The 14,852-nt window shown below is 32.8% G+C and overlaps 2 protein-coding genes and 1 long non-coding RNA gene across 9 annotated transcripts; 2 read left to right on the forward strand and 1 right to left on the reverse strand.

The window, feature by feature from the left end:
• The first annotated feature begins 9 nt into the window (after positions 1–9).
• Positions 10–5,070, forward strand: LOC143303454 (uncharacterized). The gene is made up of 3 exons (XR_013059801.1): positions 10–118; positions 2,854–4,161; positions 4,230–5,070. It is a non-coding gene; the product is annotated as an uncharacterized LOC143303454 (long non-coding RNA).
• LOC117155371 (sodium-dependent nutrient amino acid transporter 1) lies at positions 1,131–10,122 on the reverse strand. Its single transcript, XM_033331271.2, has 9 exons — positions 10,004–10,122; positions 9,778–9,903; positions 8,937–9,177; positions 6,489–6,726; positions 3,752–4,126; positions 2,852–3,218; positions 2,152–2,428; positions 1,478–1,572; positions 1,131–1,291 (listed from the first exon to the last, which is right to left on the reverse strand). Exons 1-9 carry the CDS (start codon positions 10,034–10,036, stop codon positions 1,154–1,156), a joined length of 1,890 nt encoding a protein of 629 aa, XP_033187162.1. The 5' UTR covers positions 10,037–10,122; the 3' UTR covers positions 1,131–1,153.
• On the forward strand, positions 6,710–14,820 carry LOC117155376 (uncharacterized). 7 transcript variants are annotated; one of them, XR_013059797.1, is made up of 6 exons: positions 6,710–6,819; positions 6,950–8,853; positions 8,946–9,053; positions 9,118–9,255; positions 9,427–10,346; positions 13,673–13,768. XR_013059797.1 is itself a non-coding variant. In XM_033331286.2 (3 exons), the coding sequence occupies exons 1-3, from the start codon at positions 12,711–12,713 to the stop codon at positions 14,807–14,809; spliced, it is 633 nt and encodes a 210-aa protein (XP_033187177.1). In that variant the 5' UTR covers positions 12,678–12,710; the 3' UTR covers positions 14,810–14,820. The 7 variants fall into 7 exon arrangements, 2 of the variants coding, with proteins under 2 accessions (XP_033187177.1, XP_033187178.1); XR_013059796.1 differs by lacking the exon at positions 13,673–13,768 and adding an exon at positions 10,474–10,612; XR_013059798.1 differs by lacking the exon at positions 9,427–10,346 and having other exon boundaries at positions 9,118–9,251; positions 13,673–13,810.
• Positions 14,821–14,852: the final 32 nt, after the last annotated feature.

A 14,852-nucleotide genomic window follows, 5' to 3' on the forward strand; every position in this document is an offset into this window, starting at 1 on the left:
GGCCTCCATAGAACCCACGCAATCGACAGAAAGTGATCAATGATTACGAGTGCACGTCATATCTTGTGCACAGACGCATACAAATAAAAATGGACACGTTTGTTGAGCAAAGCTACAAGTACGTTTATATTCGCAATTAACGACACCTCGCTAAGAACTGTACACAATCTAAAAATCGTGTTAGAAGAATCTGTTTCGAGGGATGTACAGTGTTTTTTAAATCGAACACGTCAAACGATCCATGACATAACCTAGACTGTTAGATAGACTATTACACGATACAGTCGACTGGTTTTCATTGGCAATTTTAAAAGGAATTCTTCTCTGTATAATGTCATCTAGATGTAAAGACAGCAAGGAAAAGAAAATAGAAAAAAGAACCACCGACGAATGAAAAGTCACAGTGTTCCGATTTTTACTGTCCACGCTCGAGTGAGTTTAAACACGTTCCTTGCAGGCTGACTCGTTATTTATGGTAATTGTATGAATGCTTTCGCGTACGACCTTTATGGAGATTAATTATAGGCCTACCAATCATTTTTGCGAAATTTCTCGTAAGAAATTAGATTCCACTGTTTACCTTGTAATTTTTTACGCGATCGCACGATAAATGCGGCTTCTTTTCGCCTGCATCGATTATTTTAAAGTCATGGAACGTTTAATTTTGGAGAACGAACAATTGAACGTGGCACATGACGTAATTTACAAGGAATTTATGGGAGGGAAAATCGTGGCAAAGGTACTGAATAAAATTTCGATTATTTAGAAGCCATGAAACCTTTTATTATTGAGAATGGTCAATTGATATGACAAACGATGTACGTTCGAGGAATTTTGTTATTAATTTACTGTTAGAAAAATGACACGAAAGATATTAGATTCTCAGTATTTAAAAATCATGAAATGTTTTATTATTGAGGATGAACAAAACTGAAACGATAGACGACGAGTGTTTTAGGAAATTTGTTGTTAACTTATCGCAGAAAAAATTGCACACAAGATATTAAATTCTGATTATTCGAAAATCGTGAAACATTTTCTTATTGAGAACGAACAATTAAAATGAGAAATGATGAAAGTCTTAGGGAATTTATGAAGAAAAAGTTATGAACGAAAGAGATAAAATCATATAGACGTGCGAATCGATTTATTTCTACTTTAAAAAAGCTTCAACACAACCGCCACGATGCCGGAACTTTTTTTCAGCGACGAATTCCTTCCATTCTAGTCGAATCTTAGGATCCAGAGGTCCCCATTTCTCTTCGCAAGGCCTGAATGCTGCTTTCACGGTCTGTTAAGGAAATGTACCAATTATTAACAATGTTCAGAGGGTTCACAGTTTTTCTATCTTTCGAGAATCTTTCCAATTTAACCGAAATCGGCTTAATCAGATTTCCATTCCATATAATCTAAGAATAACAAATGTTGACAGTATATAGGATGAATGAAAATTTATGACAGTTTATAACAGACTTACTTCGATCAATGATGATGATCTTAGTTGCACTAGTTTCTGCAAAATGCAGCCAACAATCGCGACGACTCCTAAAAATAGCAGAAACCAGCCGATTCCTAGCAAAAATTCGATTAATCATAAATTAATATAAAGTGTATTATATATATTCAAAAATTATTAGATATCAATTGATAAAGTATGATAATTATATTAATTAATAAAGTAATTAATAAAGTATATACTCATTTATACAAGATGTATCATAATATATGTGTCATATTTTGTATATATATGTGTATCATAATACATGTATAATAATATCGTACATGTAGGACTTGACAAATGGACAGGAGACACGATAACAGTGGAAACAGATAATAGCCACTGTAATGTTGCAATAATCCGCAACTGCTTAACTTGTAAAAGACGCTGAAAATAGCCGCCCTTCGTGTTTATACTGTAATCTATACTATAACCCAATACCGGGTTTAATTCATTTTTGCAAAAATATGACACAATATGACGATATAACAATTCTTCCACCACAGATATTGTTCTTTAAACAGTTAACTGCGTTCGACGTGTGTACATGTCGATCCAACACTTTATTTTGGCGCGGTTAAATAATTGTTCTTTAAAAATCTTATTTCAAATTGAATGTGGAAAAAACAAGGAAGAGAGAACATTTTGCTGACCATAAGCATAATCCGGAAATGGTACGCCGTCGTAAGTGGGTGATTCGTAAGTGACGATCGTACAGATCAAAATGAAGATCATCAATAACGGTGCGATCACAGCCCAACAAAGTCTCCAGTAAAATGCCGGTCTTGAACCGAGCATGAACTCAGCATCATTGAGGAAATTGGACAGACCGTAGATCCAGAATATTGTTGCTATTTCCAAAACAGCGACGATGATCGCCACAAATGTGCCACCATAATAATCCACCAGTGTTATGAACCATTGGCCACCCTTGAATCATTAAACTTTCTTTGTCATTTAAAATTCTATTCTTCGAGAAAAATTAATATATGTATATAACTGTACAAAATTTGTAAAAATTCCCCTCTTTCACTCCATCAAAATTAGGAGAAAAGACATTGTTCGTATTAGTAATTAGGCTTTTTCTATTCTTCGATTCTTAATTAATAATAATTCAGCTAATTAATAATTACGCTTTTCTAAGCTCTGGCAAATTTCTTTATCTATTTTTCCGAAGAATCACCCGTATAGTAAATTAGAGACTGTAACAAAGTACCTCAAAATATTTGTAAATTCTATTAAAGCGCAAAACGATAAGAAATCAGGCCAAAGACCTACAACGCATTACTAAAAGACTAGTATTGCCGGCGGAGGGTTGATATTGATATTTTCAAATACATAAAATATTCTTACAGGGGTGATATAGACGAGGCTAATGAAGTATCCAAAAATTGAAACTATGAGCACCAGCTTCCAGTTTTTCACGTTCGGAAAATGATCGCAGAGGATGTTAAAAACGGCGCTGCAAAGGGCCACGGCGCTTCCGATGCCAAGAACGAACATCATCACGAAAAACAAGACGGCAAAAAGTTGAGGGACCACCTGAAACTGGGACAGTGCTTCGGGATAGGAGATGAAAGCCAGTCCTGTACCACCGCGGACCACTTTCGATATATCCGTGGTGCCCATTTCGTGAGCTAGATTTCCAAGAATGCCGAAAATCGTGCATCCTGCTATTAGGCTAGTGAAGGTATCCAAAGTCGTTACTACCATCACGTCTCTGTCGAATGAAATGAAATTTAGAATTAAAATTTAGGTAAAAATTGGAGAGTCGTTAAGTTATTTGTGTATTGTTATTAGTCGATTTTGCGGATTTTTATGCGTATATGGTAAATTTAAAAGTACAAAGTTATGTAGACTACACGTAATATGGAAAAATGTATAAAATATACAAAATAGAGTACTACCCGTTATAACATTTAGTGGGTGAATTAAATCTATTTCGCGGTTCTGTTTCTTCAGTTATGAGCTGCGTTCATAAAAATGTGAAATTGCATAAACATCTGCAAGCTAATAATCGATATATTAGATTGTCCCAAAAGTTTCTTTCGTTTTGCAAGGAAATAATAAATGCACAACATCTTTTGCTTTAGATTATTTTATTGAATTATGTACGATCCATTTTGTTCTATTGAAACAAAAAGAAAATGTACAAAATGTTGTGCTCCTATTATTTCCTTATAAAACGAAAGAAACTTTTGGGCGACCTAATATTATACACATAAATGAAAATAATTGTTTTGAGAATTTTACCTGCGTATGTTGTGTCCGAAGTTGTTATAAGAAGAATACGTGAGAATTGGACCGAAACAAATTGACAGAGAAAAGAAACATTGGGTGATGGCAGCGTACCAAACACTTGATTGCCATAGTTTGTTCCAATCCGGAGTAATAAAGAAAAGAATTCCATTGGCTGCGCCCTCTAGTGTTACCGCTCTAACTAACAAAGCTATCATAACGAAATAGGGGAAAATGGCAAGAAAATATGCTGCTTTCCCTGTACTTTTCACTCCACGACACAGGATACAGAAAATTGTTGCCCAGGTTACGAAAAGACCCAGAGAGAGCTCCCACGAGGGTGTTCCAATTCCATCTTCGATGGAATCATATTCATTCAGGACAATTTTTCTGGAAAGTCATCAAATCAAGTGTTAAACGAAGATGTACATACATATATATATTAAATTTTAACACTATTATTTATTAATTACTAATATTACGTTCTATTTAGTTGCCAACGAGATGGTAGCGTTAACTGACGTTTAATGCAACTGGCAATAAGCTCCACTTTCGGCTAACCTACTATGTGCGGGAATACTGGCACGGGAGAGGATTAAAGTTGTTCAAAAGTAAATTAACAATATATAATGATTTGTTCAAATCTTACTTGATTTCGATATTGACAATTGACTGACAGACTGACGGATATAAAATTCTTCGGTTGACAAAATGATGATTCTTTGGTTAACAAGATGATGATTCTTTGGTTGACAAGATGATGATTCTTTGGTTGACAAGATGATGATTCTTCGGTTGACAAAATAATAACTAACTCTTCGATAGACAATGGTAATTATACGGCTGACGAACGGTAATTAATTAATATGCTCGATAAACGAACGTTAAATATTCTCTTTCGATTAACGCACGGAAATATTTTCATTATGACTTCTCTGAGTCGCTACATTTATATCCATCGGAGATAAAACAATGTCGGGGTCTTTCTTCTGAAAATGTTTGGGAAGATCCTCAACGCTTGTTCAGCTGCCGACTTTGTTACAATTTAAATTGTCTTAATATCGTTATAGAAACATAACTAAGTAAATATAAAAACATGGTTAGATAAGTTTCCGCAAGATGTAGCTTTTAGCCGCTTTAACTGCCTTTCACTTCAAATACTGTAAACATGGTTTCAAATAAACGTTTTAAATTACATTGATTTGAAGAAATTATCAATTTTACATTTGCGCTACGGATCGTGCGAATCGCGGGACGTAACAACTAATTCATTTAACTTTCTTGAATTTATCAATTGATTAACTTGGAAATTTATTATTAAACTTAATTTCATTATTAACACTTAATTACATATTGAAGGAGGAAGATTGGAAGAAGAAAAATAGAAAGATATAAATTGAACCTCGTGAAAGACAAATTGGATAATTCCACTTTTCGTTAATTTCTTAATTTCATTGTATATGAGTTTATTTGTCGTAAGAAGATGCCACAAGCATGTAACGGTAAATTCTGAATGTGTGTTTTCGGGGTTGAAGTGCTAGTCGGTACGTCTGGCGGTAAGTCACGTTCAACTTTTTCATGGAAACGTTAAAGTAAATTGCACAGAAACGTGAAAGGAAAGATTAAAAGATTCTAGAAGGATTGAAAGGACCAAGGCTCGGATTGGGCATTGGTCATTAAGCAATGACAAGGATGCGAATGAACTAAGAAACCTCGAGCGAGTTGACTGTATGCACATTAGATGCTATAGATTGATGGCAAAACAGAGAATGAATCTAAAGAATTTGAGCGCCTTGTCGTCTATTTTCGAGAAATTAATAAGTTCTTTCTAAATATATTGTACTTTATAAATTCCTTTAATACCAACATATTATGTTTTCTTTAATAATAATAAGAAATAAATTTCTACAATTTATTTTCATAAATTTCTTATTATTTTCATTCATTACAGTAGTTCTGCATATTAGTAAAACTTGCAAACTGAAAATACTCGAAACAAAAGAAATTGCTGCAGCAAGAACATCATTTCTCGAATAATTTCTCGAAAACAAAAGCACTGAAATCCTTTTGCAGCTACTTTATCATCAACCTGAAACATCGAATGCTATCTTATTGTGAGCATTTAGAATCGAACATTAGACGTTGTCTATTGGGCATTGGCCATGGAGTAGCAATTAAACACGGATTAGCTACAGATTGAGAAACTGCCGTCTGAAGCGGACATCTGTTTTTCGTAGGGAATAAGTAGATACATACTTCTTAACGACATGCATGGCTTTGACGATTTTACGACAACCAGCCTGCCGTTACTTAGCCTTACCTTCATTCGGTAATTCATAAATTATAGTAAGGCTAAATAACAGCAAATTTTTTGTCTCAAAGTCATTAAGAAAATGCATTGTCGCTTACCGGCCGTAACCCGTAAGGATTTCAGAATTCGGTAGGATCATCGGCAGGGTGCTTGAGTGAACGTTTGGAAAGTGGATAATAAACCGGCGATTCGAAATCGCCGAGCTACGAGGCGTCGATGACATAACTGTTCAAAGGATGTGTCTATCGGTGAGATAGTCTATCGGTGGCAAACATATTGAGTACTGGACTTTGAGTATTGCGTTTTGAGTATTGAGTATTGAGCGTTGAGTATTTTGCTTCGAGTATTAAGCATTAACCATTGACTTCTCATAGAAATGTTTTAATCACGTTAGTGATATAATTAGTAATTAAAATCTGTGATTAAGAAAGGTTAACGAACCTAAAATATAGTTCTGCAGAGCTGCGAAGAGTTCTATTATCGTCGTGCAACAAACGTGTACTCCTATTTACGTCCTTCGGAACTGTGTCAATGCATTGATCCTTCCATTCTTCCCGGCAAAAAGACCAAGGTAGTTCAGATTGAAAACTAGCCACCAGATAGTAAAGTGTTAAACTCATTAAACCGCCGTAGCAAGTGACAACGGAAAATGCTGCGATTGCCTGGCCGTATCCCAAACCTAAGACAACATTTATATCAACAATATCCGATTTTTATTCTAAGAAGCATTAAAAGATATTTGTCAATTGTGCAAGAAATTATTGGAATAATTGTAAGTGAACTCTCACATATTTTTCTGTAACCTTGAATAACTTTTCGTAAAGAAATTTTTAATAATTCCGGCGAAAACTCGGCCAAATTTATAGAAATATGGAAATTAATTATATCAACTACATTAACAGAATGTGCAAGCAGCGATACCCTGGTACAGCATAATGCCGCGTCAAGGACAGAAATACTTTTTTGTTTAACTTTATGTATTTTCATTAATTATCCTTTCCCTGCAATAAATTAATACAGTTTTGGAATTGTAAAATAAATATCAGGTTGCAAGTAATATTCTCAAACAATTTTAGAACTGAATATTTATTTAATCAGTCACTAATTATTATTGCAGTTGCAGATTACTGTATATCTGCATGTTATTTTGCAGAATCTCTATAAAAAAAGGTAGAACTTTTATATATATATTCATTGATCTATAACAAACGAATGAAACTAAAATAAATAATTAATTAGCTATTAACAATTATCGTAACAAGTGGCATGACTACTGCGATACATATCCCCGATTTCTTAGTAATATTAATATTAAACTTTTATGCGAAGATTAATTTACATTCCGTGGAGGCTTCTTTAGAACTTGTACTTCATTCTTCATACATAAGAGTTCATGCATAAATTAATTACGTATAACGTGAATTCTGTGAAAATGCATGGTCTCACTCTTATGCAACGACTCCATGCGATAATTGTTAATGACTATTTGAACAAAAATTCCGCTACAAAATTCTGTGTAAGAATTCGTTGCGTTGGGATCTTTATTACACGACTTTATTATACAATTCCAAAAGTGGACGAATTCTTTCCTGAAAGAAAAGCAATTAACGAATATTCAATAAATTAGATGGGGAATTTCCTTGTATCTGCCCCTGTTGCACAGTAATGCGCTTCTTGTCTTACACATGGCATAAGTCTGTCCTTGTCGAATAGTAGCATGCTCCTTAGCTAACACCTCCTTGGATACCACCTTGCACATTCCATTTACTTACATATATATATTCTTGTTGCTTTTACGCAATTCAAGCCAACTCCAATAGAGGGCAACACCGAAGTGACCATAGAGAAAGAGGACAGTATTGTGCGACAAGGACAGACATACAGTGGCGGTCACAAGAAAGTTTTGAATTGTGTACACTGTGTAACTTTTATGCTAACAATTTTTTACCATATTGATAACAGTCACCTATTCTATCGTATAATAATAATCAGAAACTCTGATAATACGTAAAAGTCTATCAATGTTCGTAAATCACATAATAAAATCAGAAAAAACATCTTGATAATGCAATGTTGCAGATGTGTATAGATTTAATTAATTATTTAATAGGTTAAAAGTTTGATAAGACGCTTACACAATACCAAACTATTTACTCTTTCGTACGCTTCGTGTTAAAATTTCGAAAAGAAAAATGTTATGGTAAAATTCAAAGCACCTCGGATAATACGGAACTTCGGTTAAATGTGCCTCGAATAACCGAGACCCCTCTGTATATTTATTCATTGCTCTTATTAAATATAATTCCATTCTGTAAAATTATGGTGTATTTTTATATTTCTTATGGTATAAATTTCTTTTCCGCCACTGTATGTACCCGCGTCAGACAAAGAGAGCGATAATGTGTAATAAGGATAGCAATAATGTTTAGTTCGATTTTTCACCATTATGTGGCGATAGTGTTTCAATGTCCTACCCATAAATCGAACAAATTTTCGTTAGTGAAAAAGATTAATTAAGAGCATTAACATACGAACTTCTGCAGTTGTATCTGGCTAATTGGACCCTCGACTTTCCTTTTTATGTAATTTGAACCTCGATATACATTTGTAAGAAAGTATATATTTTTTACGCAAATATTCTGCGACGATACAATGAACTTACGCATTATTTACGTTATATCAAATTGATTTATACACTTTTTCGGATGCAGTACAACGCACGATTTAAGTTTCTATAATCACGTAGAGTTAAACTACACAAATTTTTATGCGTATAGTACGTGGACGGAACAAATGTTTATATTATGTAAGTATATTTCATTTCTCCAATTATATTTGCAAAGATACAAAGTTTAATGAAAATTCTCAGTCTACTCATTAATACATTACCTTTCATAGCCGGTACCATGGCCCAGGTTTTCGCGCATGATTTGCTGGTAAATTGACCGAGGATTCCTTCCAAAAAGTAAAAAGGTTTGCCGACAAAGAGTAACACGATTATATAAGGTATTAGAAATGCACCACCTCCGTTTTCATAGGCAGTGAAAGGAAATCTCCATACATTTCCTAGACCAACGGAAGCAGCGATGCAAGCCATTAGAAATTCTAGACCACCTCCCCATTCTGCTCTCTGAGGAAAAGAAGAAGTGATGTGCAAATTGGTTTTATCATCATCCAGTGGCGTAATATTGGGATAAGTAGTTAGCAAGTATATGTTAATCAGAATAATGATAGAAAGAGACCTCGAATGAAAATCTCAATAATTATAGATAAATACTATTAAAAATATTCTGCTTCGCCGAAGGTTCAATGTTTTATATTAGACTGTAAATGTTTATTTATTTGTGAGAATTGAAATTAATACAAGATTTAATTTCAGAGAAAATTCGAAAGGCCAAAAATTTATAAGTTCAGAAATTCGGAAATTCTATAGTTAATATAACTTTAATGTGAAAGTTTCAAAACTCGAAAATTCCAAACTACAGAAGTTTAAAAATTTCAAAAATCAGAACTTCCGAAATCCTACCGTTCAACAATTCGAAAATTTTGGAACCCAAAAAGTTACAAGATTCGATAGTTCCAAATTCAGAGATTTAAAAATTTCAAAAGAAAACAATGACAAAAAACTATATTAACCAAGTTCTTCTAATTTGTTTCACGAACGCAATGTTAAGAAGCGAAATCCTATCGTTTAAATCTATCGGAAAAATAGTAAAAATTGATCACATACAGAAGGACTGTTTTCCGATGTTACTTGTTGCACGTCAGGTTCTCCTTTCGATTTTTCACCATTCCCTTTTCCTTCCAAGTAAATATTTTCCATCTGGAACGCCTCGTTAGCGTAGCCATTTTTCTTCTGCAAATATTCTACTCGTTAATTGAAAATTTCAACTCGCAATTACTCAAAAATTTACTCCGGATTACTCAAAAATCCTAGTCGCTATAAAATCTCTCACATAAGTTCCACTCTCGATCTTCTCCATCGTCATCGAGTATTCCCAAGAATCTCCAAATTTCTTATCCTACAAATATTCTATTCCACCACTAATGATATTAAAGGAGGATCACTACTTTCCTAGCAGTTCATAAAAATTATTTATCAATCATCACATGTAACGAAATCAAAACATAGAACTTATCACAGATTTTTCAAGAATTCACTTCACTTCATTATGAAAATAAACATTTCACTGAGATTGGAAAGGATAATAAAATACATGGCAAGTTTAATGGCAAAAGGATAATAAACGATATAAAAATTGAATTTGGGCACTGGATTGGGAGAAAGATAATAAAATAGTAAGTTTAATAATACAAGAATAATAATAGATAATATAAGAATTAAATTTGAATACTCGTAACTTAATTAGAAGAATACTAAAATAGAATATTAAGAATAGCAAAGATAAATAAATCCTTCTTCCAGATCGACGAAACAAAAAAAGAAGACAGAAAATCGGAAAATTATTAATAAAATGATTAATCAAAACTAAAGTAAACTTAAATTAAAGAACCTATTTTTTCGAATATAGTTTCTTACTATTAATGACATTTGTCATAAGGATACTTTTAAATGGGATTGTTGAAGGATGCTCGATCAGCTAGCTCGAACAAGACTGATCGCGACTCGTGCAAAGTAAAACTGAGTTTTAGCGCGCGAGTAGATTAGATACGTACGATCGTTAGTAAACGCTCTCTTTCGTAGCACGAACTTCATCTTGGTTTTGTCAAGGTGTTTTATGCACGATACCGATGTAGCATGTATCGCACGTTGTTGAGTATATTCACGTTCAAGCCATAAAAACTGTATCATGTACTTCTCAAAACAAAAAATCAGTGTTTGAGATTTGTTGAGTTTTCTAGCTTCAAATTCTTTCTCAATAACTATAACAATTTCTGATTTCTTTGAGAAGTACTTTTTTCTTTTTATAGAATTCTTTAAATGGAAAGGATAGTTGTTTTTTAAATCTTCATTCTCTCTAATTGAAATACTAATTTTGTGATAAAGTATCTTTGAGTAAGAAGTGCTTCATTTTTCCTTATTTTTATTTATCTTTTGATAAATATTAATGTTTTATATCTTTTTACTTATTTAACTTTTTGTCTCCGTTTGATTAATGTAATGGAACTTTTATAACAGCGAATGAAGTGGTTTTGCGAAATAAGTGTAAGATAAATTAATTAAGAATTTCCTTATTTTCATAGTTCTTGTCAACATTAACAATTTATTATACCTTATCATTTCTTTTTAGGTACAATTTTCATAATACTGAGTTTATTCTGAAGAAACAAAGCCTCCATAAATAACACGTCATTTTCACATTAAAGTAATTTTTAAGTAAAAACATTCCCTTTATTTGAAGTTTACTAAATAATGTCACTTTATCGATAAATTTTATTGATCTGATATCACGGTTCATAATGAATTCAGGACAATAAAATCGGGTAATCCAACAATCATTCCTCGAACGTGTAAGCCTCAAAGCTTCATTCAACGATAAAGAATCGTAATCAGCTTGTTCCTTTATCAGCGTAGATAGATCAGCATAGAATAGGCCAAAAAAACGGTGCAACCATAAAACGCACACAACACTGTCTGCTTTATCGGATGTTCAAAATTTTTCCTTTAGCTTTTTAATTTCTCAAATAATTTAATATTGAGAAAAGACAAGAAAGGAAGAAATGAAACCTATTTATGAAAGTGAAAATGATACCTCGAAAAAGTTAAAATAGGGAAGAAGGTAAAAAATAAAAGTTAAGAAGCTATAAAGAAGTTATGGAAGCATAGACTCTTGTTAACGAAAATCTTGGACATAGTGTGCTTCGTCAAAGATGCTAACCAAATATACCTGACACGTGCTTGCCTGCTCACACATATGCGATAAACGTGAATTGATAATTTAGATTAGTGAGAATTACTGTGATATTTTTCGATTACGCAGAAGATTCTCTCGACGTGTTTGAAATTTCATGACTTTATCTCGTCAATTTCACTTTCGATCATAAATTAAAAATTTTAGTTATAGAGTTAAAAATTCTTTCTTTATAAATTATATATGTCAGATACGAAGTATATATAATGCTCACTTATTCTTTCTTTATAAATTATATATGTCAGATACGGAGTATATATAATACTCACATATTCTTTCCTCTAAATTTTTAGGTAGATCTGTCAAGATAGCTGCAATTCGATATCTGTTTAACAATATATTTTAGAACACCCTTTATACAGGGACGTAAAACGGGACGTCTGGCAAACGAGGTTACTTTATATGCAAAAGTATAAATCGACAATCAATGATAAGATTTCAATATTTTTATTATAAATCTTCTTAAAATAACATATGCATAATTCACATCAAATTTTGTTTTCTCTAATATAATTCTTTTATTTCATTTATTTGAGGTCACATGCACCTCTATGGGTTAGGTTTAGTTTATACAATGCTATTTTAGATTTATTATATATACAAATATCTCTTGAACATTATAATATTTCCTATATCGATTTCTATAACAAATGATAGTGTAATCTTGAATCGCGAAGCTTTTGTCAAATTCTGGGCAGTAGGTAGAGCAATGTGAGATTTTTCTGGCAAAAGATAGTCGGACAAATTTCCACTGTATCCACGAGAAGACGAGGGAACCTACGATCGAATTATGATGATCAATCAGTGGCAATCGATGATGGACAACCTGAGTGACATTTATTATCTCGTGCGGTTGATAATCCGTCAAGTTTCCATATACTTACGAGTAAGATCGCGTGATTAACCTCCTCATTACAGGAACAACGGAACATCCAGATGTCAATCAGTATGATAGAAAAATTACTTAAATTAAAAAAGCTATTTTTCTGTAGTATTTAAGAAGAAGAAAATAACGTCGCGCTTGTGTGGGACATACCAAATTTATGACCCTTATTTATCATATCATAAGTGGAATCCAAAAATCCCAGTTTCACATCGCGGAGATCATTATTTTACAACTTATGCGTATGTAAAGTTTGTATATATTGCACAGTTTATTTGGATACCATATTGACTTTTATCGATAAAGTCATCAACAACAAATAATACTAACCTCTCTTGCGCATTTAATCTTTCGCTGATTTACTTACATCTGACACCAATATGATTCTTAATAATATTAATGAAACCTAACCCAAATCAATATCAATTCATTCTGTTGCCTTTTCATTGATATTGTTGTGTTATAAGTAGTCACGAAGGTTAGTTTTAAGATTTGCTATATCTAGTTCATCTATCTGTCTTTGATTTGCATTTTATGTTTTATTTTATATATTCTCGATAAATGTCATTGATGACTACTTTACGATGTAGACTATGTAATAGAAATTAGAGTAAATTGTTTTAAAATTATCTGAAAATCTCACAGGTCAACTTCAACAAAATGACACCAATTGATAGTTAATCGAGCCCTTGATGTAATAAATCATGTATGTCTCCAAGTAAACACTGCAATAAACTTTACATACGTATAGTTCTTAAAATAATGAACTCCGTGCTTTAAAACCAATATGTTGTATATGTTAGACAAAAGATAAATCACAAATTCGATGTGTGCCTCAAAACAAAATGTCAACGTTGCTCTTGTTTCAGGATGTGATTCTCTATAAAGTCTTCTGGATGGCAACAAACGACAACTTCGATTCTTCGGATACGAAACTTCGTGTCACGTTGAGGAATATTACGACAGATGTCGTAGCTTTTTCGGTTATCTGTGCCGTTCTTTTTCTCCTCGTGGTTCTCGCGTCGAAGTATGAAAAGGATGAAAACCAACTTTTTACACCTGTGGGAATAGAAACGTTAGTTTATACAATGAATTATTATGGTAATTATCATAGTGATTGATGCAACAGGAAAAGGAAATGGATAATCGCGAAATTGTCATTTTAATTTGAAATTTTTGCTAGTCTAGTGGGAATAGAGTCATTTGATTAATTAAATGGCAGAAAAATATTAGGGTACAAGGACGCGTAAAAACTAATCCTACTGTTCTGCTGACTTATTCTTCACGCTTATATTCTGTGAAATATTTTCTTTCAATTTCTGAAATACCTAATTCATGAAGAGTATGAAATACACAGAAAATAGTAAATACATATACCAAATACTAGTACAAAATATTTAAATACTATTTATATCTCAGTAATATTTATTTAAATGTAATTTTCGTTTCGGGTCATAGATCTAAATATAATGATAGGGTTAAGTAAAACGTTTTTAATTTCTTAATTTTTAGAAATTAAATAGGCATTCTTCCTAATCATCTATATGTATAATCAACTCCACTTAGCAAAAAAAAGGAACTAATAGAGTTGCTCTATCCTACATAACCCCAATTAAATGAAAAGAATCAAAATCTTTTCAGTGTGCAAGTATTAATTTTTCCAATTTATTTGTAGAGTCACAGTAGATCACCCACAGGATTCATTCTGCGTTTCAAACACGAATTCCAATACGACAAACTGTTCCCACGCTTGCGGCGATTCGATATTACCGCGCAGACGAATTTCAAAGAGAAATTTCTCCGAGGAAGACATAATCAGGGTTCGTTCCTGTAGCGAAAAACGAACCACAAGGATTCCAAAGAAATCGATTTTCGGTCTAACCATGAGCCAACCACAAAATTGTCAAAGTACCCAAACCACTCGTGAAATATTCCATAAAAACAACCAAAAATGGTTGATTAGACGGACAAGAAGCGGCCATATTTATGGAAAATATCCTGTATAGCAAGAACTATAATAATTTTTGAAATTTTCATTCATCTACCTCA

This window comes from Bombus vancouverensis, chromosome 12, assembly GCF_051014615.1.
Source record: "Bombus vancouverensis nearcticus chromosome 12, iyBomVanc1_principal, whole genome shotgun sequence".
NCBI lineage: Eukaryota > Metazoa > Arthropoda > Insecta > Hymenoptera > Apidae > Bombus > Bombus vancouverensis.

Excerpts from the sequence above, each read along its gene's own strand:
- LOC117155371 (XM_033331271.2), bottom strand. The coding sequence starts at position 10,036 with ATGACGATGGAGAAGATCGAGAGTGGAACTTAT. Across the intron at positions 9,904-10,003 it reads AGATCGAGAGTGGAACTTAT|AAGAAAAATGGCTACGCTAA; the intron begins GTGAGAGATTTT and ends GAATATTTGCAG. Across the intron at positions 3,219-3,751 it reads TTCGGACACAACATACGCAG|AGACGTGATGGTAGTAACGA; the intron begins GTAAAATTCTCA and ends TTCATTCGACAG.
- LOC117155376 (XM_033331286.2), top strand. The coding sequence starts at position 12,711 with ATGATGATCAATCAGTGGCAATCGATGATGGACAACCTGAGTGACATT. Across the intron at positions 12,807-13,672 it reads AAGTTTCCATATACTTACGA|GATGTGATTCTCTATAAAGT; the intron begins GTAAGATCGCGT and ends CTCTTGTTTCAG. Across the intron at positions 13,879-14,478 it reads ACACCTGTGGGAATAGAAAC|AGTCACAGTAGATCACCCAC; the intron begins GTTAGTTTATAC and ends ATTTATTTGTAG.